This window comes from Mobula hypostoma, chromosome 6 (genome assembly GCF_963921235.1).
Source record: "Mobula hypostoma chromosome 6, sMobHyp1.1, whole genome shotgun sequence".
Classification (NCBI taxonomy): Eukaryota; Metazoa; Chordata; class Chondrichthyes; order Myliobatiformes; family Myliobatidae; genus Mobula; species Mobula hypostoma.
The window spans coordinates 122,079,196-122,102,499 of record NC_086102.1 but is presented as its reverse complement, the minus strand read 5'-3'; the positions used below and the strand labels follow the sequence as shown (position 1 = coordinate 122,102,499).

The window sequence follows — 23,304 nt, the reverse complement described above, 5'->3', positions numbered from 1 at the left end:
ACACAGCAAGTCCAACATCCTTATTGTATTCTTTCACATTAGTGAAATTAAAATTTCAGTTTTAGCTTCATCCAGTAGATAGGAAGGTCAAAATTTATTTGGAGATGTATACTTTGTATTTGTAGGTTTGCAGACAAATCGTAGCCAGATAGTTTTTCCTGGCTTTCAGTAAATAGTGAAAAGAGTGGGCATCTCTCACAGTGCAACTGGAAATCTAAAATTGATATGGTGGATAGAGTTGAAATGACTGTTCTAAGAACTGTTTCCATTGTAGTAGAAGTCAGAAACCTGGATAAAAGTAGAAGGATAGCTTCCTTAATTTTGCTTCTTTGGAAAAAAAGGCATTTTTTGAGGTTAAGGAAAGTTGTGTCTCCCTTTATCTGTGTATTTACTGAAAATGTCTCCACAAGCAAAGTTTGTTTTCCTTTTCTTTTAATTATTGTTTTTGTTCATTTCTAGCTGATAAAAGTAACTCAGTTACACCGGAAATGAAAGCTGAAAGAGAAACTGGTAAAAAGTGGGATTTAAGAACACGGTTTAGTCCACGCAGTGGAAAATTGAAGTGTGTTCTGGACATGCACGCTTTAAAGAAGGATCAGAAAATAAGTCCAAGCTCCGATTTGAATGAAACTTCATCTTCTGTATTTGAATTCTTGTCATCGCCATCTCCTCCACATGATTCTCCAAAGAGGAGAACTTCAGACAAGTCAAAACAGAGAGTTAGAAAAAGATTGACTGATGCTAATAAAGAATGGGGTTTTGGAAAAAGAACAAGCAAGAAAACAGCGAGAGAAGGTGACAGCCCTGGAACAATGGATCATGACAGAGTTGTCTCATTTTCCAGTCAACCAATGGTTTATAATTTTCAGGACCAAGTAGTTGTAGGTGAACCTGTTGAAGAATTGGCCCATGCGGATGCAGCTTCACTGCCTAACAATGTAACTGACTCCAATGTAGAGTCTACAAACAAAAATCTGGGTGACAATCTTTCTGATGCATGTATCAAAGCAGCAGCTTCCAGTTGCGAAGATGTTTCTCCAGTACAGTTGGCCAAAGTCTTAAAGAAGGAAGAGCATGTTGTTCCTTTGCCCACAGCACATGCCATGGCTAAAAGATTAAGAAAGTCATCTGATTCCAACTCTAAAACTCCCTCAAAAAAGAGCAAGAAAGGTCCAAGTTCTTGCACTAAAATATTGGCAGCAAGTTTCAGTAAGAATATGTGTGAACCAACTAAATCAGACACGCATCAGGAATCTGCAACTCCACTGCTACTTAAATCTGTGTTGAATGAGTCTGATAATGATATACAAGCTATTTCTTCAACAGAGAGTAGCTACAACACACCATCTAACAAAGGTAACAGTGAGAGAAAACAGCATGCAACACAGAAATCTCCTCATACACCACGATCTACGCCTAAGAGCAGACTGGCTGGAAGTCATACAACTCCAATCTCTCCTCTTACTCCCTTAATGAAGAGAAATCACAAGGGTGAGACACCGCTGCACATTGCTTCCATAAAGGTACAGTACACCAATAAATTCTGATAATGGGTGGGTGTTATTGATTCATCATTTGAGAGACAAGAATAGGCAATAGCTCCAATGTCAGTATGTCTTTTAGTTTATAAACCTTTCTGTGATGGGAAATACACACCTATTAACATACTTATCAATGTAATTTTATTTCATTTACAATGACATTTCTGTTCTGTGTGAGTAGTCATGTTTTCAAACCGGGGTGTCAAATGCATCTTCATTTCCGTTATCACAAATACTGGTGCATTTGGCTATTCAGATCTTTTTCATAAATGAATTTAGTTTGCTTGGTTTGCTTCTGCAACAAGTTAACAAACAGTAACAATTGGTCAATTTTTCTATTTGTTGTAAACGTGCTCTATCTAAATTCATCAGTGTCAAAATATAATTATTCAGTTTTGTTGGTTTGACATTTAAAAACTGAAAGGCCCATTTAGAAGAAAAAATCACTTTTTTCCCACCAATAGTATTCCATCTGAAAAAATTAACTACGCAGAATACTGTATATTGCTGGAAAAGCACAAACCATTCTCCTCTGTGATTTGCGCACATCAGTCAGTGGCTTGATGGTGGTTAGAAAATTGAATAAAAAATCAAAAGGTGTGAGATGATGTGAAAATTTTTTTTTTTGTCCAAAGAAATAATTCAGGGAAAGCCTGAAGTAGTTTGTGCATACTCCAGAATATCTGTGTTTCCTAATATGGTGGCTTATTTGGTTTCAGAGCACCTACCTTATGCATATTGCTTATTTTTTTAAACCTCAATTTGATGAGCAGTCTGGTAATCACAAATAGAAACAGTAACTAAAATGAAAAGAAAACTGAAGGATATTACTTAGGGAAATTGGGCAGTGGTGCAGTTGGAAACTCAATTGAATCAAGTAACTTGAACTCTTGATAAGCTATTTTGTAACAAAGGCCTTGCAATGAGAATTTTGCCACAAATGCGAGCTTTACAAGTTTTACCAAAGGTTTTGAAACAGATTTCCAAAAGACTGCGACATAGTGAACAATTGAAGAAAAATAAACTTGTCCCTTCTTGAGAGTTATGAGATTCATGGGAATCCAGCTGTGTTCTTTTATATATTCTATGGTGATGGAAAAAATACTGTAATGGCTAGTGTAGAAATTATTCAAATGTACAGATTGCTTTTGCAACAACATTCGTTGAATAAGTTTTCAGTGCACTCAAAACTGCATTTATAGAGACCGAAATTGGTAGTTCTTTTGTTTAAATTAAATTTATTTAAGTTTACTAAGCATTAATATAAACAAAAATCTTCAAGTTCTAATTGTATAAACCTAAGGTCATAATCAAAATGTCTTCTATTTGTATGTGTATGTTTAGAAGTTTTTCTGATAGGAGGAAGTAGTGGAGACCCAGAGGTGAATATTAAGACCCCTCCTCTTATAAGCAACATTGACCCTGATGTAGAACTTGATATTTGGGCGATGTGATACAGTTTGGAGAGGAAACCTGAAAAATAAAGTAAATTAATGATAAAATACTGCAGAGTGTAGGAAGAGAGATTTGTGATTGTATATAAACCTCGGGTATAAGGACAATTTGATAGGGCTAATTAGGATTTACTATATTATAGAAGGGATGTTTGGACATCAGAGAGAGTGAGATCTTTTTTATTGGTACCAAGTCTGAGGGAATTCATTTATCTGAGAGACTTGAGTACCTAAGATGTTCCCTTTGAACTGAGAGTGTCAAAGGGTGATTTAATAGAGGTGTTAGAATTATTTCAAAGTAAATAAGAAAAACACTTTTTCTGCCAAAAGAGTCAGAAATAAGGAAGAATGGACTTAAAGTAAGTTAGGAAGATTGGAATTTCTTTTTAACAATATGAAGTATTATGATCTGAAATGGACTCCCTAACATACAAGGGAGTTGGATAAAGTTTTGAAATAAGGTAATTTCCCAGGCTATGTCGAATGTATGAAGTAATGGGACTAATCAAAGCTGCTGCCCCGGCTGGACCTCCTGAAGCCTGATGTAAGCGATTTGTCATTCTGGACAAAAATGAGAAAACATCTGTCACTTCGATGCTAGAATTTCTCACTTCAGTGGTTAAGTACAATCAAGAGAGCAGTGATAGATTTTTGAATATAAAGGGAGTATGCAATACATAAAGGAAAGTGAAGCTTGAGGGGCATCCATGATTTACTTCATGGAAGAGCAGGCTTCAGCTGTATTGCCTGATCTTCTGTTCTTAATGCAAAGCTGAGGTGAAATAAAGCAAAATAATTAAAACTGTGTGAAAACAGCATGCTGACAATGAAATACACAGTTTATAATTTAAAGAAGTGCTATTAAGTTATTGACTGGATTACCAAACAATGTGTGCACTATTAGGACACATTAAGGTGCAGGTTAAGTATCTTTGTGCAATGTGTCATGCTAATCTGATTCATATTACTTTGTTTTAGGGTGACGTTGCAACAGTGGAGCAGCTCTTGGAGAATGGAGCTAATCCAAATATTAAAGACAATGCAGGATGGACGCCATTGGTGTGTATTGGTGAAATCACCTTTTGGATTCATATTTTTCTATTTCTGATTTAAAACCATAAGTTTAAAAAAAACTTAGAATTAACTCTTATTTGTTAATGGCCATTCAAGTACAATCAATATTTATGTCCACATGTGTTGTTATAACTTAGATTGTTCCAGGAGAGTTGCACGTTTCGCAAAAGAAGCCACCACAATTGTCCTTTTTCCATTTCATTAGATGATAAGAAGAAGCAATTAAGATAGACTGGGTAACAGCACCTGTATGATTCCTTGGATTGGAATACCTTCACATAGTTTCAAAATCAAAGCTGGAACTAATCAGAAGATTAGAAAACATCTGTGGAGAGAGAGTTAGAGTTCACATTTTAGGTTGTTGAAAGGTCACTGCTGAAACATTAACTGTGAATTCTCTTGTCATGGGTGTTACGTGCTGGGTATTTCCAGCATTTTCTGTTCTTATTTACATTTCCAGATTTTGCTTTTTAACAAAACTTTAAAACTCTTATCGTGGTGAAAGAATAAATTTGCAGCATAAATTAACAATTTGCTGCTTTAAACTATGTTAAGTAGCAACACAGAGTTACTTGAACGGTAAGTCCTTATTGATGCCTGAGATTCCTTGATTTTTACAATTATTTTGCAGATGATATTCTAGATTTTGCTAGAGCGTGGAAAATGGACACTATTCTGTTTATAGAAGCAAATCTTTTTGAAATAAAAGTGCAGGAGTTACCATAGAGCACCTTGAGTTTGGTCTACAATATAATCAAAGCAATGTGATCCATGTAAACTCATCACTTTTCAGCCTCCATAACCCACTCCTTGTCCAAATATATCTGTTTAAACCTCAAACTTAATGACTCAGCATCTACTTTTCTTAAGAAAAGTAGAGAATTCTAAACATTTTTGATCTGTTCAGAAAGAAATTGCTGACTTCATGAACCTGTAAGGTCTACCCTTTATATATCCTCCAGATCTATATTCCTTCACCAATGGAAGCATATACACAGATGTACTTTGTCAAGTCCCCTCACAATCTTAAATATTCCCATAACTTCTGGAATATAGACCCAATCTATTCATTCTCATTTTATAAGGCAATCTCTTCAGCCCTGGAACCACTCCAACTACCTTCTCTGCACGGTTGCAGCAGGACTTCCTTCCTTGAAAGCTATGAACGGTTGTTGCTAGGCTTCCTTTCTTTTTTGACCCTTTTGTAGTAAAGACCAATATTCTACTTCCCTTTCTAATTAAGTATTTCTTGCACAGTTGCCATGCTTGTGCAAAAACTGCTCTTTTTCTGAGCATTGCTGGAGTTAAAATAGTAATGGCAATTAGATATTTGGTATCTGCTTTGTCAGAATCAGGTTTATTGTTACTGATATTTATCATGAAATTTGTGTTTTGCGTCGGCAATACAGTGCAATGTGTAAAATTACTACAAGTTACTATAATAGATAAATATAAATTATATATATATATATATATATATATAAACAAGTAGTGTAAAATAAGAGCAAAATAAGTAAAGAGAGCAAAAGAGCAAAGTTTTGTTGTTCTTGGGTTGTTGGTGGTGGGGAAGAAGTTGTTCCTAAAATGTTGAGTGTGTTTTAGGAGCATCTTCTGAACAGCTATTTTCCTTGATGAGATTATGAAATATATGATCAAGCTCATACATTTCATATTCAAGACTGCAGCACCAGTAGTGAGGACTAAGTAAGTATGGACTAGGGAGGCACAGGAGCACTTACATGACTGCTTTGAATTGGCGAACTGGACTGTATTCAGGGATTCATCTTCGAGACTGAATGAGTGTGCCACAGCTGCTCCTGACTTCATTATAACCTGTGCGGATGAGAGTGTGCATATACATACCCAAATGGAAAGCTGTGGATGAACCAGGAAGTTCATAGTTTGCTGAGGGCTAAATCTGTGCCATCCAAGTCTGTACAAGAAAAGCAGAAAGGACTTGGGGAGGGCCATTTCAAGAGCGTCGGAATAATTCTGAACGAGGTTAGATGCGGAATTGGATGTACGTGAACTCCGACAGGGTTTGCAGTCCATTACTTCCTACAAAGCGAAACTAGCATCATGAATGGCAATGATGCTTCATTCCCAGACGAGCTCAATGTCTTTTATGCTCACTTTGAAAGGGAGAATAAAACTAAGTGTGAGGATCCCCGTAGTACCCAGTGACTCTGTGATCTGTGTCACAGAGGCCAACGTCAAGCTGTCCTTCAAGAGGGTGAACCCTCGCGAGGTGGCACGCCCCAATAGAGCACCTGGTAGAGCTCTGAAAACCTATGCCAACCAATTGACAGGGGTGTTCAAAGACATTTTCGGTCTCTCATTGTTATAGTCATAAGTTCCCACCTGCTTCAAAAGGGCAACAATTACAGCAGTGCCCAAGAAGTGCAGTGTGAATTGCCTTAATGATTATTGTCCGGTAGTGCCCACATCTACAGTGATGAAGTGCTTTGAGAGGTTGATTACGGCTAGAATTAACTCCTGTCTCAGCAAAGACCTGGATCCACTGCAATTTGCCTATTGCCGCAATAGGTCTGTGGAGGATGTGATCTCATTGGCTCTTCACATGGTCTTGGATTACCTGGACAATACAAATACGGTGGTCAGCGCCAGGAAGTGTGTAAAAAGTGCTACCTTTCAGTCAGGTCCACCTCCAAGATTTAATAAGCAGAGCTTAGTGGCAGTTTTTTCTGAGTTAGACGGTTGGTGCCAGGGAGTGTATAAAAAGAGCTTGCTTTCAAATCAGGACGGCGATCGAGATTTTAAAGGCAGAGCTTTGTGGCAATTTCTCTGAGTCGAGTGACCATTCTTGAAGCGGCTATTCTTTTTCAGTGTGCCAGTGCTTGGAGTGGTTTGGCTCATCAGGCTTGAATGAGGTTAAAGATTTGATAGGTTTTCTCTCTTTCTGTTCTTATTTGTTCATCCTTGTCTGTTAGGGCATAGTAGCTTAGTGAGGATGGCTCCAGTGTTTTGTACCGTGTGTGGGTTGTGGGAAGTCTGGGAGACCTCCAGGCTCCCAAATAAACACATCTGCACCAGGTGCAGTGAGCTGCAGCTCGTTGACCTTTGATTTATTTGGGAGAATGAGGAGATGATAGACAGGAGCTACAGGGAGATAGTCACCCCTAGTTTGCAGGAGACAGGTAAGTGAGTAACTGTCAGGAGGAGATGGGGAAATGCACAGCCAGTGCAGAGTACACCTCTGGTCGTTCCCCTGAATAAAAAGATAATAAGTATATAACTTTAGAACTATAGAGGGGGATGATCTCCTGATGGGGGTGGGGGGGAGCCACAGCGACTGGGTCTCTGGCACTGAGTCTGATGCTGTTGCTCAGAAGAGCAGAGGGGTAAAGAGGACAGCAGTGTTGATAGGAGATTCCCTAGTCTGAGAAACAGAGACGAGGTTCTGTGGGTGCAACAGAAACACCTGGATGGTATGTTGCCTCACTGGTGTTAGGATCAGGGACATCTCAGATTGGGTCAGTGGCAATCTCAAGGGCAAGGGTGAGCAGGCAGATATCTTGGTACATATTGGCACCAATAACATAGGTAGACAAGGTGAGCACCTCCTGAAGAGAGTTTTTAGGGAGCGAGGTAGAAAGCTGAGAAACAGAACCTGCAGGGTAGTAATCTCTGAATTGCTGCCTGAGCCATGTGCCAGTGACGGCAAGAATAGGATGATCCGGCAGATGGATGTGCGGCTGAGGAACTGGTGCAGGGAGCAGAGGTTCAGATTTATGGATCATTAGGATCTCTTCTGGGGAAGATACGACCTGTATAAAAGGGACAGGTTACACCTGAAACAGAGGGGTCTAATATCCTTGCGGGCAGGTTGGCTAGAGTTGCTCAGGAGGGTTTAAACTAATTTGGCAGGGGGAGGAGAACCGAAGGGATAGTGCTGAAGATGAGGTAGTTGGTTTACAAATAGAAGCAATGTGGACTGAGACTCCTAGCAAGGAGGGGCTAATGATAGGGCAAAATTGCAGTCAACAGGATGAATTGCAATGTAAAAGATGGACAAAATTGAAAAGGGTGAACACAGAACCGAAGGTGTAATATTTGAATGTGCGCAGTATACGGAGTGAGGTAGGTGAACTGTAGCACAGATACAAAATGGCATGTATGAGGTAGTCATCATTGAAACATGGCTGAAAGAGGATTATAGCTGGGAGTTTAATGCCCAAGGATACACATTGCATCGAAAGGACATGCAGGAAGGCAGATGGGATGGCATTGCTCTGTTGGTTTAAAAAAAAATTAAATCAAATCATTAGAAAGAAGTGACATAGGGCTGGACGGTGTTGAATCATTGTGGATAAAGCTAAGGTACTGCAAGGATAAAAAGACCCTAATGGGAGTTATATACAGACCCCCTCCCCCCAAGCTGTAGTAAGGATGTGGTGTACAAATTACAATTGGAGATAGAAAATACATGCCAAATGGGTGATGTTACAACAGTCATGGAGGATTTCAATGCACAGGTAAATTGGGAAAATCAGGTTGGTGTGGGATTCCAAGAGAGGGAGTTTCTATAATGCCTACGAGATGGCTTTTTAAAGCAGCTTGTGGTTGAGCCCATTAGGGGATCAGCTCTTCTGGATTGGATGTTGTGCAATGAACCGGAATTGATTAGAGAGCTTAAGGTAAAAGAACCCTTAGAGGGAAGTGATCATAATATGATTGATGTATTAGTATTACAGTGGAGTAAAGGGAATTACAGAGACAAGAGAGAGGAGTTAGCCAGAATTGATTGGAAAAACACATTGGCAGGGATGTTGGCAGAGGAGCAATGGCTGGAATTTCTGGAAGCAATTTGGAAGGCATAGGATATATACATTCCAAAGAGGAGGAAGTGTTTTAACAACTAACAAGAAAAGTCAAAGCCAGCATAAAGGCCAAATAGACGGCATATAATAGAGCAAATGTTAGTGGGAAGTTGAAGGACTGGGAAGCTTTTAAAAACCAATAGAAGGCAACTAAAAAAGTCATTAAGACAGTAAAGATGGAATACCAAAGTAAGCTAGTCAATAATATTAATGGTGATACCAAAAGATTCTTCAGATACATAAAGTGTAAAAGAGAGGCAAGGGTGGATATCAGAACACTGGAAGTTGATGCTGGAGAGTACAAATGGGAGACAAGGAAATGGCAGATGAACTGGATAAGTATTTTGCATCAGTCTTCACTATGGAAGACACTAGCAGTGTGGTGGAAGTTCCAGTTGTCAGGAGTCATGAAGTGTGTGAAGTTACCACTACTAGAGAGAAGGTCCTTGGGAAACCGAAAGGTCTGAAGGTAGATAAGTCACCTGGACCAGATGGTGTAAACCCCAGAGTTCTGAAAGAGGTGGCTGAAGAGATTGTGGAGGCATTAGTAACGATCTTTCAAGAATCACTAGATTCTGGAATGGTTCTGGAAGACTGGAAAATTGCAAATGTCACTCCACTCTCAAAGAAGGGAGGGGGCAGAAGAAAGGAAACTGTAGGTCAGTTAGTCTGACCTCAGTGACTGGGAAGATATTGGAGTCATTAACTAAGGATGATGTTTCAAGGTACTTGGAGGTACATGATAAAATAGGCCGTAGTCAGCATGGTTTCCTCAAGGGAAAATCTTGTCTGACAAATCTGTTGGATTTCTTTGAAGAAGTAACAAACTGGATAGACAAAGGAGAATCAGTTGATGTTGTGTACTTGGATTTTCATTGGGCCTTTGACCAGGTGCCACACGTAAGGCTGCTGAACAAGTTACAAGCCCATGGTATTATGGGGAAGACACTAACATGGATAAAGCAGTGGCTGATTGGCAGGAGGCAAAAAGTGGGAATAAAGGGAGCCTCTTCTGTTTGGTTACTGGCACTAGTGGTTGGACCGATTCTTTTTATGTTATATTTCTACAATATGGGTGATGAAATTGATAACTTTGTTTCAGAGTTAGCACACGATACATAATGAATACATAAATGTAAGATGTTCAAGTGAATGCTGATGTTATAAAAGTGAAACATTTAACAAGTACTAACCAAGGCTTGATTCGCCAAGAGAAAATCCTATGTACAGATGCCTACAAATAGGGTTAGTACAGATGGGCACTTGCTGGTTGGCATGGATCAAAGGATCTGCTTTTATGTGGTGATTCTACAAGCTGCAAAACATGTTTTTAATTTGACGAACTGGGTGTTGATATTATGATCTTTGTGTAAGTCATACTGAAGTCATTAATAATTGCTTGTGCTTTTTTTTTTAGCATGAAGCCTGTAACCATGGGCATGTGAAAGTTGTACAGATGTTACTGCAGTTTGGTGTTCTAGTGAATACACCAGGATATGAAAATGATTCTCCATTGCATGATGCAGTAAGGAATGGGCACGTGGATGTTATTAAGCTGCTCGTTTTACACGGAGCTTCTCAAGATGTGATGTAAGTTATCTACCTGCTCCAAAGTATATCCAACTCAGGAAAAAAAAATCCTGATGCGTACTAAGGTACATGGAGAAAGCGTAATCTGTAACTGTAAATGGCTGAAAAATCTCATGTCATCTAACATTGTTGGAAAGATAAATGCATATTATGGTCGTGGCAAATTTAATGCCAAGTAGTAATATTTGAACTCCAGACTATTTCAATGTGCAAAGCTGCATCATTGGGCAAAATGGGTAACGGCAAAAGATTGTAATTCATTTTTGATTCATAAACCCATAGAGCAACATGAATGCTTTCAATAGTGTCCTAACACTGAATTACAATATTAACTTGACTTTCCGATGCCTATTAATTTATGTTATGCTTTTATACTTAATTTTAAAGACATGCTTAGCTTTATTAGTCAAGGCATTAAGTTCAAGAGTCAGAAAGTTATATTGCACCTTTATAAAACTTTGGTTAGGCTGCTTCTAGAATACATTATTCAGTTTTGGTCTCCCTGTTATAGGAAAGACATGGAGGTTTATAAAGAATGCAGAAGACGCTTACCAGGATGTTGTCTGGATTAGAGAATATGAGCTGTAAGAAGAGGTTAGATAAACTTAGGTTGTTTTCCCTGGAGCATCAGGGGCTGAGAGAACCCCTGATAGATTATGAGAGCAATTGATAGGTTGCTTGGTATCTTTTTCCTGGGGTTGACATGTCTAATATAAGAGGGCACACACTTAAAGTGAGAGGAGTTCCACTCATGCACTTCCACTTGACACTTGTATTCTATACCTCATACCCACACTGACACGGTCACTGCCCTACTCTTTCCATATGCCCTGCTGCTATCTGGAAGAGTTCCTCTTGCCAAGAGTCACTTTGTCACTCCTATCATTTCCTGTTAGTCATCTTGTGTTCATATACTCCTGCATCTAGGAGTCACTTTATAAACATAAAGTCAATCTATGTTTATAAGCCACATTCAACAGTTGTACCTTGTACTTTAATAAGTAAAGACATGATTAATGAGAACTGGAAGCAGCTGTATGAAAATATATTATCAAAACAATGGAGACAGATAGAAGCAGGGCGTGACTCTGAAATCTAGAATGCCAAGTGACATATTGGTTAGGGTAAGAAAACTTAAGAAAGGTACTGAGCTATCGTTACCACAGAAATCTTATACAAGGTACATCAACGGTTACAAGGAGTAGGTAAGAGAATGGGGTTCAGAAGGAAAAATAAATTAGCTGTAGTTGAATGACGGAGCAGACTCGATAAGTTGAATGGTCGAATTTTGTTCCTATGTCTTATGGTCTTGTGTTCCAACTACTCATTGTACATTCCCTTGTTTGTCCTCGCTAAGTTCGCCAGTTGAATTCTATCTTCTGCTTTTCTGCTCTCCAATTTTTGTTCTGTCAACTAAAATGGTAAGTTGTGTTTATCATGGTTCCAAAATATATAAATCAATTATGTTCACTATGAAAAACAATCAAGCACTGAGGCTCAGGGAACCCCACTACAACTAGCTTTGTCATCATTAAAACAGTTAGCAATTACGATGCTTTGCTTTATACCACTTGAAAAAAAATTGAGTAGAAGTTGCCATTACCCTGTGGACTGCAGGCTTTTTAACTTTTCTCACCAAATAAGAAGGGTCTGGTTAAATGTTTGGCTGAAACCTGTGTACATTAAATCAAATGTGCTAACCTTTTCATTGAATCTTACTATTTAGAATTCAATTAGACAGACATGACCTTCCCCTGATAGATCCAAATTGACAGCCCGAGATTAAATACGCCTTACAACTTATAATGTCCCTTGTTTTTTTTCCCATTCATTTATGCACAGCAAAATGTTAACTTGACTGACCTGTCTATACCCTTCCTGTTTTAAACAGTATAATATTAGCAATCTTCCAGACTACCAACATCAGAACCCTTAGCCAGAGAGGAATGGAAAATGATTGCTGAGACACTGCCATTTTCTGTTTAGTTTCTCTTAACAGGTTGTAATGCACTGTATCAGGGCCTGGCAATTTTCCTACTTTAAAATTTGCTAAATCTCAATCTAATTCATGTAATTTTTTAAAAACTCTTTCCTAACTCTATATTGTTCTCCTTTGTGTTAAGAGCCATATCAATGTCTTCAGTCTCCAGGTAACATTACCTTTTTGGTTTCTAATTTGCCTCTTCTTTAAAAAAAAATTCTCCTTTTTAATGTACATAAAATACTTCAGGTATTTTCTTGGCTTTGTTTCCCAGTATTGTCTCTTTACTTTCCCAATTTCCTGCTTAATGTACCTCTGCACAATTTCTTCAGTTTCCTTTTTCCGAACTCTGGAGTGTAGTCCAGGTGACATATCCACCTTCAGACTTACAGCTTTTCAAACATCTTCTCTTTAGTAATAGTTACTGCAATCATTTCTGCCCTCTGATTTTCTTGAATTTCTGGCATATTGTTGGTGTTTTTCACAATGAGGACTGACTTAAAATATTTACTCAGTTCCTTCTCAACTTCTTTGTTTACTGTTACTGCTTCTGCAGGTCATTTTTCTAGCAGTCTGATGTCCACTCTTGCCTGTCTTATTCTTTATATATCTATAAAACCTTCTGGTGCCTTTTCGATCTCCAGTTGTAATTTGTACCCCATATACTAGCTACTGTTTAGAGGCCTATATTTAGTGCCCATCAGGGTCTTTTTATTCTTGCGGTTTCTTTACTCTACGCACAAGGATTCTAATTCTTATCCTTTGCCAATTGCTTAGGATTTGATTTTATTTATTACCAACAAAGCCTCCAAAACATCCCACCCCACCCCTGCTCACCTGCTTGTCTTTTTGATAGGATGTTAGTTCCCAGCTGTGGTCTTTCAGCTATGACTGTGATCCCCACAATATCATGCCTGCCAATTTCTAATTCCCTCTCCCCACTGACAACCCCTTCTCCTGCCTTAAGCCCTCGTTCTCCTCTTAGACACTCCACTCTGACCTCCTGAGATCTACATCTACAGCCTTCAACCTCATAGTTCCCTTACCTTGTACTGGTCCATTTCTACCTCCTACCCACGATCCACAAACCAAACTTCCCTGGTAGTCCCATTATTTCTGCTGCTCCTGCCCCACTGAACTGTGCCTGCAAATCTCGACTCCATTTTATCCCCCTTGGTTCAGCACCTTCATGCCTGCGTCTGTCACACTTCACATGCTCTCCATCACTTCAACAATTTTCAGTCCCCTGGCCCTGAATGCTTTCTGAAATTCCCTCAGGAAAATCTCTTTCCTTGTTCATCTTACAAAGTTGGTACCCCTTGGACCATGACAACTAGATCTTTTCCCCTCCCATTCCAAATCCCTTTGTAGGCTAAATGAGATGTCCCAAGCCCAGGTACTAGGCAGGCAACACAGCCTTTGGGTCTCTCAAACCTTGCAACAAAGGATTCTGTTTTCCCCTGACTATGCAATCCCCAGTTACAACGGCACTTCTCTCCCTGATAAGTGGCTTCCTAAACCACTGCCCACAATTAGGTAGCTCATTCTTCCTACAGCCCCACTCTCATCTGCAAAGGGAGGAAGAATCTCAACTGTTGGACCCGCTCAAGAGCAGAAGTTTCTCCAGAACTACCTCTTGGATCCCTCTACTTGCCTCACTCGTAGCCACACCCTCTCCTCCCTGATCATGGGCCAATTTGAATCAGTTAATTTAATGCGTATGACTGCATCTTGAAACACAGCGGTGATGTCTGCATCGCATGTCCATAGATCGTTAATGGAAATAGGATAACATTGCAATTTTAAAAAGGTATAAAATAAATTTCACTACATATTTCTTTGGTATTTGCAGATAATTAAATAAACCAGATAATTATTCTATTTTCAAACTACAAGTGTACCCCATTATCATCACTTGATAATCACCTTGGATGATCACTCCTTTTATCTTTTAATCTTTCCTGCTTTACACCCTTTCAGTTCTCTTTCCCTTTCATCTTCCCTTTTTCCAATATCTGTTTCTGAGTACTTTCATGTCAGGTTGTTACTATTTCTGATAAAAAAGTCATCAATCACCACTGTTTCGCTCTCGTTTATCTATATCTATAGCTTTAAAAAATCTACAGTGTTTTGTTTTTGACTATAGGATTATGCATAATCTAGTTAGCACCTTACGGGATGAATGCAGTAGCAAAAGGATATACAACAGATTTTTCTTTTATTCATTTATGAAATGGGGCATCACAGGCAAGCCCAGAGTTTATTCTGCTCTTGATGGAGCTTGTGAAGGTGGACATGATCTGTCTCTTGTGCTGTTGCAATTCTTCCCATTAACTCTACTACCACAGTATGGTTGGAGAGGGCGTTTCAAACTTCAAAGTATTATTCTTTATCAAAGTTCATGTATATTACCAGGCAGGCATTTTGCAGGAAAATAAAGAAGTAAAATAAATTTATGAAAAACTATACAGAAGCAAAAGCTGACAAACAAGTAATGTGCAAGTGAAAATGAAATAATACTGGGGACATGAGCTGTAAGAGTCCTTGAAAATGAGTCTGTAGGTTGTGAAATAGTGTGCGAACAAGAAGACCTACAAACCTGACTCAGTTACACCAGTCCTGTCTGGAGGAATGGAACAAAATTCCAGCAACTTACTGTGAGAAGCTTGTGGAAGGCTACCCAAAACGTTTGACTCAAGTTAAACAATTTAAAGGCAGTGCTACGAAACACTAACAAAGTGTATGTAAACTTCTGACCCACTGGGAAAGTGATGAAAGAAATAAAAGCCGAAATAAATCATTCTCTCTACTATTATTCTGACATTTCACATTCTCAAAATAAAGTAGTGATCCTAACTGACTTAAGACAGGGAATGTTTTCTGGGATTAAATATCAGGAATTGTGAAAAACTGAGTTTAAGTGTATTTGGCTAAGGTGTATGTAAACTTCTGACTTAAACTGTACCTTCCTATCCCTCTGAAACAATGTGTAACCTTGGACATTCAGCTCCCAACTATAACAGTCCTTCAGCAATGATTCAGTGATGGCCACAGCATCATACCTGGCAATTTGTAATAGTGCAAGAAGATCATTCACCTTATTTCTTATACTCTGTGCATTGAGATATAACACTTTGAGTGTTATATTTGCTACCCTTTTTGATTTTGCATCCCTAATGCACTGACACTCACTCTGCTGGCGGCAATTTTGTCCTATCCTCTGCCTGCCTTTCCTGACAGTCTGACTACACACTATCTTTGCTGTTTCACCATCTGTTCTGTTGTGAGTCCCTTCATTCTGGTTCCCATTTCCCTACCAAATTAGTTTAAACCCTCCCCAACAGCTCTAACAAACCTGCCCATGAGAATATTGGTCCCCTTCGGGTTCAGGTGCAATCCATTCCTTTTGTACAGGTTATACTTCCCCCAGAAGAGATCCCAGTGATCCAAGAACCTGAAGCCCTGCCCTTTGCACCAGCAGCTCCGCCACGCATTTATCCACCAGATCATCCTGTTTCTACCCTCACCAGCATGTGCCACAGATAGCTATCCAGAAATTACTACCCTGGAGGTCCTGCTTCTCAGCTTTCTGCCTAGCTCTCTAAATTCTCTCTTCAGGACCTCATTGCTTTTCCTTCCTATGTCATTGGAACCAATATGTACCAAGACATCTGGATGCTCTCCCTCCCTCTCCAAAATGCTGTGGACGCAATCCAAGATGTTCCTGTCCCTGGCACCTGGGAGGCAACATACCATCTGGGTGTCCCGTTCACGTCCACAGTATCTTCTGCCTGTTCCTGTGACTATTGAGTACCCTATCACTACTGCTCCCTTCATCTCCCTCTTTACTTTCTGCACCATGGACCCATGCTCAGTGCCATTAACCTGGTCTCCCTGGCATTCCCCTGGGAGGTCATTCCCCGCAAAAGTATCCAAAATGGTATACTTATTTTCAAGGGAAAATCTCTGCAACTTCAACATAACATCCATCTCCTGTATTCTACTTTGATTTATGAAGATCAATGTGCCAAAAGCTTTCTTTATGACCCTATCTACCTTTGCCACCATTTTCAATGAATTATGGATCTGTATTCCCAGATCCCTTTGTTCTGCCACACTCCTCAGTGCCCTACCGTTCACTGTGTAAGACCTTCTCTGGTTGATCTGCTAAAGTGCAACACCTTGAATTTGTCTGCATTAAATTCCATCTGCCATTTTTCAGACCATTTTTCCAGCTGGTCCAGATCCTGCTGCAAGCTCCTGATTGTCTTTCTTGCTCTTCACAACACCCACAATCTTGGTGTCATCTGCAAATTTGCTGATCCAGTTAACTACATTTTCATTCAAATCGTTGCTATGGATAACAAACAACAACAGACCCAGCACTGATCCCTATGGCACTCCACTAGTTACAGGCCTCCAGTCAGAGAGGCAATCATCTACTACCACTCTGGCTTCTCCCACAAAGTCAATCTCCAATCCAATTTATTACCTCTTCTTTAATGCCAAGTAACTGAACCTTCTTGACCGGCCTCCCATGTGAGACCTTGTTAAAGGCCTCGCTGAAGTCCATGTAGACAACATCCACTGCCTTGCCTTCATCAACTTTCCTGATAACTTCCTCAAAAAACATAGAGTTATAGATAGTTAGACATTTCTTACCACTCATAAAGCCAGGCTGAATATCCCTAATCAGTCCCTATCTATCAAAATACTTGTATATCTGTCTTGTAGAGCAGATAACTTTCAATAACTTTCCCATTACTGATGTCAGTGATATAATTTCTGATATAATTTCCTGGGTTTTTTAGAGCCTTTCTGTAACAGCAGAACTACATTAGTCATGACTGGCTGGTGGTGCAGTGACATCAGCGCTGGACTCCGGAGCGAAGGTTCCCGAGTTCAAATCCAGTCGGGCTGATTCCGGGCACGCTTTCCATCCATGCCAGGTTGAGTGTCGAGCTCGCAACTCGGCCTCGTAAAAAAAAACTGCGCTGTGACAAGGATGTGGACTCACAGAATCTTTCCTCCAAGACAACCACTTGAAAAAGTGGCCGCTGATGCTCTGGTAGAATATGGCACACAAAAAAAAACAAACAAGTATTAGTTATGGTTTAAAGCTAAGGATGATTTAAATATCCCTGCTAGTGCCCTTTCAACTTCTGCACTTGCCTCACACAGGGTCTAAGGAAACACCTTATTGACCCTAATTTGCCTCAAGACAGCAAAAATCCTCTGCCTCTGTAATCTGTGTAGGGTCCATGACCTCACTGCTGCTTTGCCTCACTTCTGTAGACTGTGTGTCCATCTCCCAAGCAAATACAAATGCATCTCCCCATCTCTTCTGGCTCCACACAGAGATTACTATTCTGATCTTCCAGAGGACTAATTTTATCCCTTGCAATCCTTTTGTTCTTGACACATCTTACGATTCTCCTTCACCTTGTCTGCTAGGACAACCTCATGCTTTCTTTTAGTCATCCTAATTTCTTTCTTATACTTTCATTTCTTATACTTCCTAAGTGCCTCATTTGTTCTTACCTGCCTATACCTGCTATGCACTTCCTTTGTTAATTAACCAAGGCCTCAACATCTCTTGAAAACAAAAGGTTGCTTAAACCTGTTATCTTTACCCTTTATTTTGACAAGCACATGCAAGCTTTGTACTCTCAAAATTTCACCTTTGCACACCTCCCACTTAGTCATTGAAAAGTATTGCACAGAGTGAGCCCATTTCAGCTAATTATGCCCATGCTGGCCAAAGGAGTCTAAAAAGAAAAAAAGAAACTGTAGATGTTGCAAATCTGAAATAAAAACAGATAATGCTGAAAATGTCCAACAGGTCAGGCAGCATCTCTGAAGAAAGCCACTGAGTAATCGTTTCAAGTCAATGGTCTTTCATTAGAATTTTCCTGCAGTTGTGAAGAAAGATCATTGATTGTAGCCACGAGATTCTGCAGATGCTGGAAACCCAGTGTAGCACACACAAAATGTTGGAAGAACTCAGCAGGTCAGGCAGCATCGATGGAGAGGAATAAAGAGTCAATATTTCGAGCCAAGATCCTTCATGATGGTAGCATTAACTCTACTTCCCTCTGCAGTTGTGACCTGTCTTGCAGTGTATTCTAGCACTTCCTGTAGAATTTAATATTTCTTAAGTATTGATTCCTAAACGTGGTTGTTTTAAATTTTGCTTCAGATTTATAGCATTTTGATCAATTTGTTTTGTGACAATATGGTTCCTTTAGTTTTTTCTATTTGTTTCTGTTTTAGTGCCTTTACATAGATTTACTGAGATGAAATACATAATGTAACGTGTTCATAATTTGATTAAAATCTATGCAAGCATTTATCCTTTACTCCTTTTTGTTCACAGATAAATTTTAAAATTCAGTTTTTAGTTGATAACAACAAGAATTTCAGACAGTTTGACCAGATAGGGGATGAAGGTTATGGAGATGATTAAAGAAATTCATAGCTGCTTACAAAATTGATACTCAGAATACCAGACTATCTCTGATTCTGGTACAGTAAAATTGATTTGCCTGTTTAATTGCAGTGAATAACAACCTGACAGTCCAGGTTTTTCTTTGGATGTTATATAATGCAGGTACTTAGTGTTCTTATTTATAAGACTGCATCTAATGAGTAAGGTTGGAATTGTTCTGAGGGTGAAAGTAATTGCTGAGAACTGTCTGACTGCTTACCTTTAATCTTTAAATTGGATTAGCAAGCAGATTTTGTGCAAGAACTAATATGAGGTCTGCTGACAGTTATGTCAGTACTGTATTGATGATGTGACTCAAACATGCGTAGTGAATCATTCTAGCAATGGAGCTCCATTCAATAAGGATTCTGACCTCAAAATATTTTTGGACTATTGATGACCATCAGATATTGAATAATCTTATTCAGATTTTTCTTTATTATTATAAATAAAATAATTATTGAGCAATTTTCAGTGCCGTCAACTGTGACTGGTCCTAGGTAATTCAAGTTGTATCAACTTTTGTTTCTCCCAGTGACTTTGCCTGCTCATGCTAAGACTTCAGCTTTGCATCAGATACCAGTGTTTTGGTCTACAGATCTCACAGTTTGACCTGTTTTAAGACTGAAGCCTCCATGTAGTCTTTGCACTTGTGATAATTTCTGTTCAGGCAAGTCTGTTGAGTTCCCAACTGTACTTTCTTCCTCATTGTCTGTGCCACCATTGAGCAACTCTGTTGGGTCCATAGCTGTACTCTCCTCATCCCTGTCTGTGCTTTGACTGTGTGCCAGGTAAGTGCTTTTCATTTTTTGTGTCCTTCTCCACGGGGTTCTGATGGTCTTCAGTTTGTGCTTCATGTAGTCTAGAATGATGCACTCTCATGTATGTACCTTCATGTCTCATGACTATCATAACTCTATCTTGACTAATGGCAACTCAAGGACCTTTCCATTTGTATAGTTGCTCTTTCATAATATACTTTGTCCTCTGTGTCATATTTGTCATTTGTAGGGTGGACCTGTACCCTCCGGTCTCTTTGAATTATCTCTGAACCCCCTGCTTCAGTGAAAGCCTTCCTTGATGCAAGGAATGCTGAAGTATGTTTCCCAGCCCATTCAGTCCTTGCAGTGCCCTCTAGAGCAGGTGGTCCGTCAACCAGTACAGAGGGAATGTTTTGATTCTGGCCGAACACCAATTCATACGGGCTGTAGCCATGTACATTGTGCTTGGTTTTCTTTGCCAGAAGTGCCCAGTCCAGGGCTGTGTTCCAATCACAGCCATTGCTTTTCTTTACCTTCAGCGTTACTTCAGTAAGCGTTTGATTATGTCATTCCAGAAGTCCATACTCCAAGGACTATATGTCTTTGTTTCAATGTTTTAAGTTCTCTGCCATATCCCTGAATTTATCATTATTAAATTCATTACCATTATCACTGAATACTTTGAGGTGGGCCATGCACACTTATCCAGGAATGGATGAATTTTTTTTACTATCTTTTGGGCTCTCTGTATTTACCATGCTACCAGCACTGAAATGTGGTAACTCATCAATAGTGTGGAGATACCACACTCCTTGCTCCAGTTCATGTAGATCTATGGCTACTGTTCGATTGTATTCAAGTGCTAGTGGCAGACCAGCCACAGGTTTGATCTTGGGCTTTCCAAGCTTCTGGCATGTCTCACAGCTGTCAATTATCTGCCTTGGAATGGAAATATAATCTGCTTTTTTGTTTCCTGAACTCCTGAGCAGTTTCTGAATTCTATCAATTGAAGTATGACTGAACGTTTGTGAAGTTTGAGCAACACTTTGCATTTCTCATCTATGATCATGCTTGGTGTGACAGTTAGTACTTCATTCTCACATTGATTCTCAATAACTTTATCTAGAATATTCACACAGTAATGTCCAGAGCTGGTGATCTCAAGAGACATTGGCTGTTAAAACATAGTTGCTTCATCATTCTCCATTTACTGCTCCTGGTTTCTTTAGGGAAGATTTACTCAAGAATAATGGAATGTTCACTGATATCAGCTTCATTTCAATGTAACATTTTAACTGCCCTATTTTTACAGGAATGTTCACTCTTTTGGTGGAATGTACAATCTTTCCATCTCTAAATTTGAATGCTTTGTTAGTTACTAGGTATATCTGTATTCACCAGTTTCTGCACTTCATTTTGGTTTAATTCACTTACATAGCTTTCAAGCCATTTTTCTTCACACTGTGCTTGTGCATGCTCTATCAGTAACAGCAGATCCTAGAGATTGTATCATCAGAATCGCTGCCTCAGATGTCTCTGCATTAGTAAGTGATTCCTTCACAAACAATGTGATATGGCACTCTTCTACATCTTCTGGTTTGTTATTTTCTTCAGTTAGCCTAATTTGTTCGGTTCTATGTGGACAGTTTCTTGCCCAGTGGTAAATACCGCACATTTCGATTTCCTCTTCCTTCAAAAAGAGTCAAGTGTATTTATTAGCATATTCATACTGTCATCTTTGTTCAATTCTTCCACTGAAATTCCCATCATGGTCTCTCTCACTCTTCCCAAAAGCGATAATGCGACAGCCAGGACTTGATTCGCCTTCTCTAGGTCCATAACAGGAGTCCATGTTCTAATTTCATTTTTCCAACTTTTGTAAGGTTGCTCTCACCAAATGCTGACGGGATCCTGTAATTGAAATTTATCCTCTACAACCACTGTTAATGTCCAAACAACAAGGACACATTTTTCTTTTGTTTAAAACTATACTTCCAACATCTTTGTTCAATATTCAGGACCGCCACCTTTACATTCCACAATTTACCTTCCTCTTCCTGCATGCATACACGTAACAGGGAGCATGTGCATGAATCCTAAGTACTTACCTAGTCCAAATGAACAACTCAACACAGATCCCAGGTACCACAATTAATGCTGTGAAGCTAACTTCCATGAGTGCATAAACTTAATAGATCAGATATTAATGTGTTAAGTGATTTCCTCCATCTGATCTGCAAGCTTCCTTGAATTAAGCAGCTTAGCTTGTTTTGGAACAAGCCAAATCCATTGTCTCGTACTGCATCTTTTCAGCAATGAAACAGACTATGACCCAACATCCTGCGTTCTACGGTCAACAAAGCTGTGTTTTCAACTTCAAACTGATTACTGCTTTCCATTTTCATTTTAAGAACTGAAGACTGGTTCATGTTTACAACCAGAAGCTAAACAAAGAATATAGCTGGAAATGTAACTTAGAACTATTTGATCTTTACAAATGGCAGCTGCTGTGTTTAGAAAGCTAAGCTTGGCAAAAAATAAAATGCCCTCTGTCCCAGGAAGCAAATACCCATCACAAGATAAGAAAAAGAACAAAAAGGGACAAGGTGGAAGCAGGTTACCTGAACTTGCAGAAATACTTGCAAGTATACTTTTTGCTTTGTAGACTGAGTAACTGAAATATCCATTTCCCTCTACAGATGTCGCTTGACCTACTGGGTTCCTCTAAAAGCTTGTTTTTTGCTCTAGGTTTCAGTACCTGTAAACTCTTTCGTGTCCATGCCTGCAGAAACTATAGTTCTGTTTATATAAAAAGGTTTTGTCCTGTTTGCCAAAAGTAGCCCCATTACATTCATATTCATTGATATTTAATTCTCTCAGATTCTGAAAAATATGGTTTTCCTGAATGCTCAAAGTACATGTTTGCTGAAATTCTTGGATTATTAGTTGGTCCTGATGTTCTGTAAATTTCTCTGGAATATGATTTGTGGGCCACAAGCTATTTTGTGAAATATAATTTGCCCATCACCGAATTTGCTCATTTTGGCTTCTGGGCTCTAAATTTTTGGAATAAAATTGTGATGTGTTTTTTCACAAGCGGTAGATTTTGTTTTTAGCATTGTGATTATCAAAAGAATTGTAAAGTAGAAATTAATAAATGAAGAAAGCATTGCGACCGTTTGGCAATAGTTTGTTAGTAAGCAGGATGCAAGCAAAGGAATTTGAAACTATCTTGTTGGCGATTGACTATTAAATTTATACTTGTGGTATTTGTAATAATGTTATTAGATTTATGCAGGTTATTAAGTAATTTCAAGCAGCTGGTTCACTATTATCCTTACCAAAAAATAAGCAGCTGAAGGAACTCAGAAGGCCAGGCAGCATCTGTGGAAATAAAGAAAGAGTAAATGTTTCAGGTTGAGACGCTGCATGTTCTTATCAGAAACATAGATCAACCCTTCACTGATTTCCTCCAATGGCTCTTTTTTTTTTGCTCCAGATTTCAGCATCTTCAGTATTTTGTGGCTCTCACTAGCGTGGGTTTTTTTTTACCCTTACCTCATTTGATTTGTGTT

The 23,304-nt window shown here is 39.1% G+C and overlaps 1 protein-coding gene across 2 annotated transcripts in view; it reads left to right on the top strand.

The window, feature by feature from the left end:
* bard1 (BRCA1 associated RING domain 1) overlaps positions 1-23,304 on the top strand; it is a 258,292-nt gene that overhangs the window by 95,687 nt on the left and 139,301 nt on the right. For both annotated transcript variants that reach the window (XM_063051578.1, XM_063051577.1), the window contains exons 4-6: positions 460-1,523; positions 3,974-4,054; positions 10,328-10,500. In XM_063051578.1, the coding sequence (XP_062907648.1) occupies positions 460-1,523; positions 3,974-4,054; positions 10,328-10,500 (1,318 nt within the window). The remainder of the gene's footprint in view (positions 1-459; positions 1,524-3,973; positions 4,055-10,327; positions 10,501-23,304) is intronic.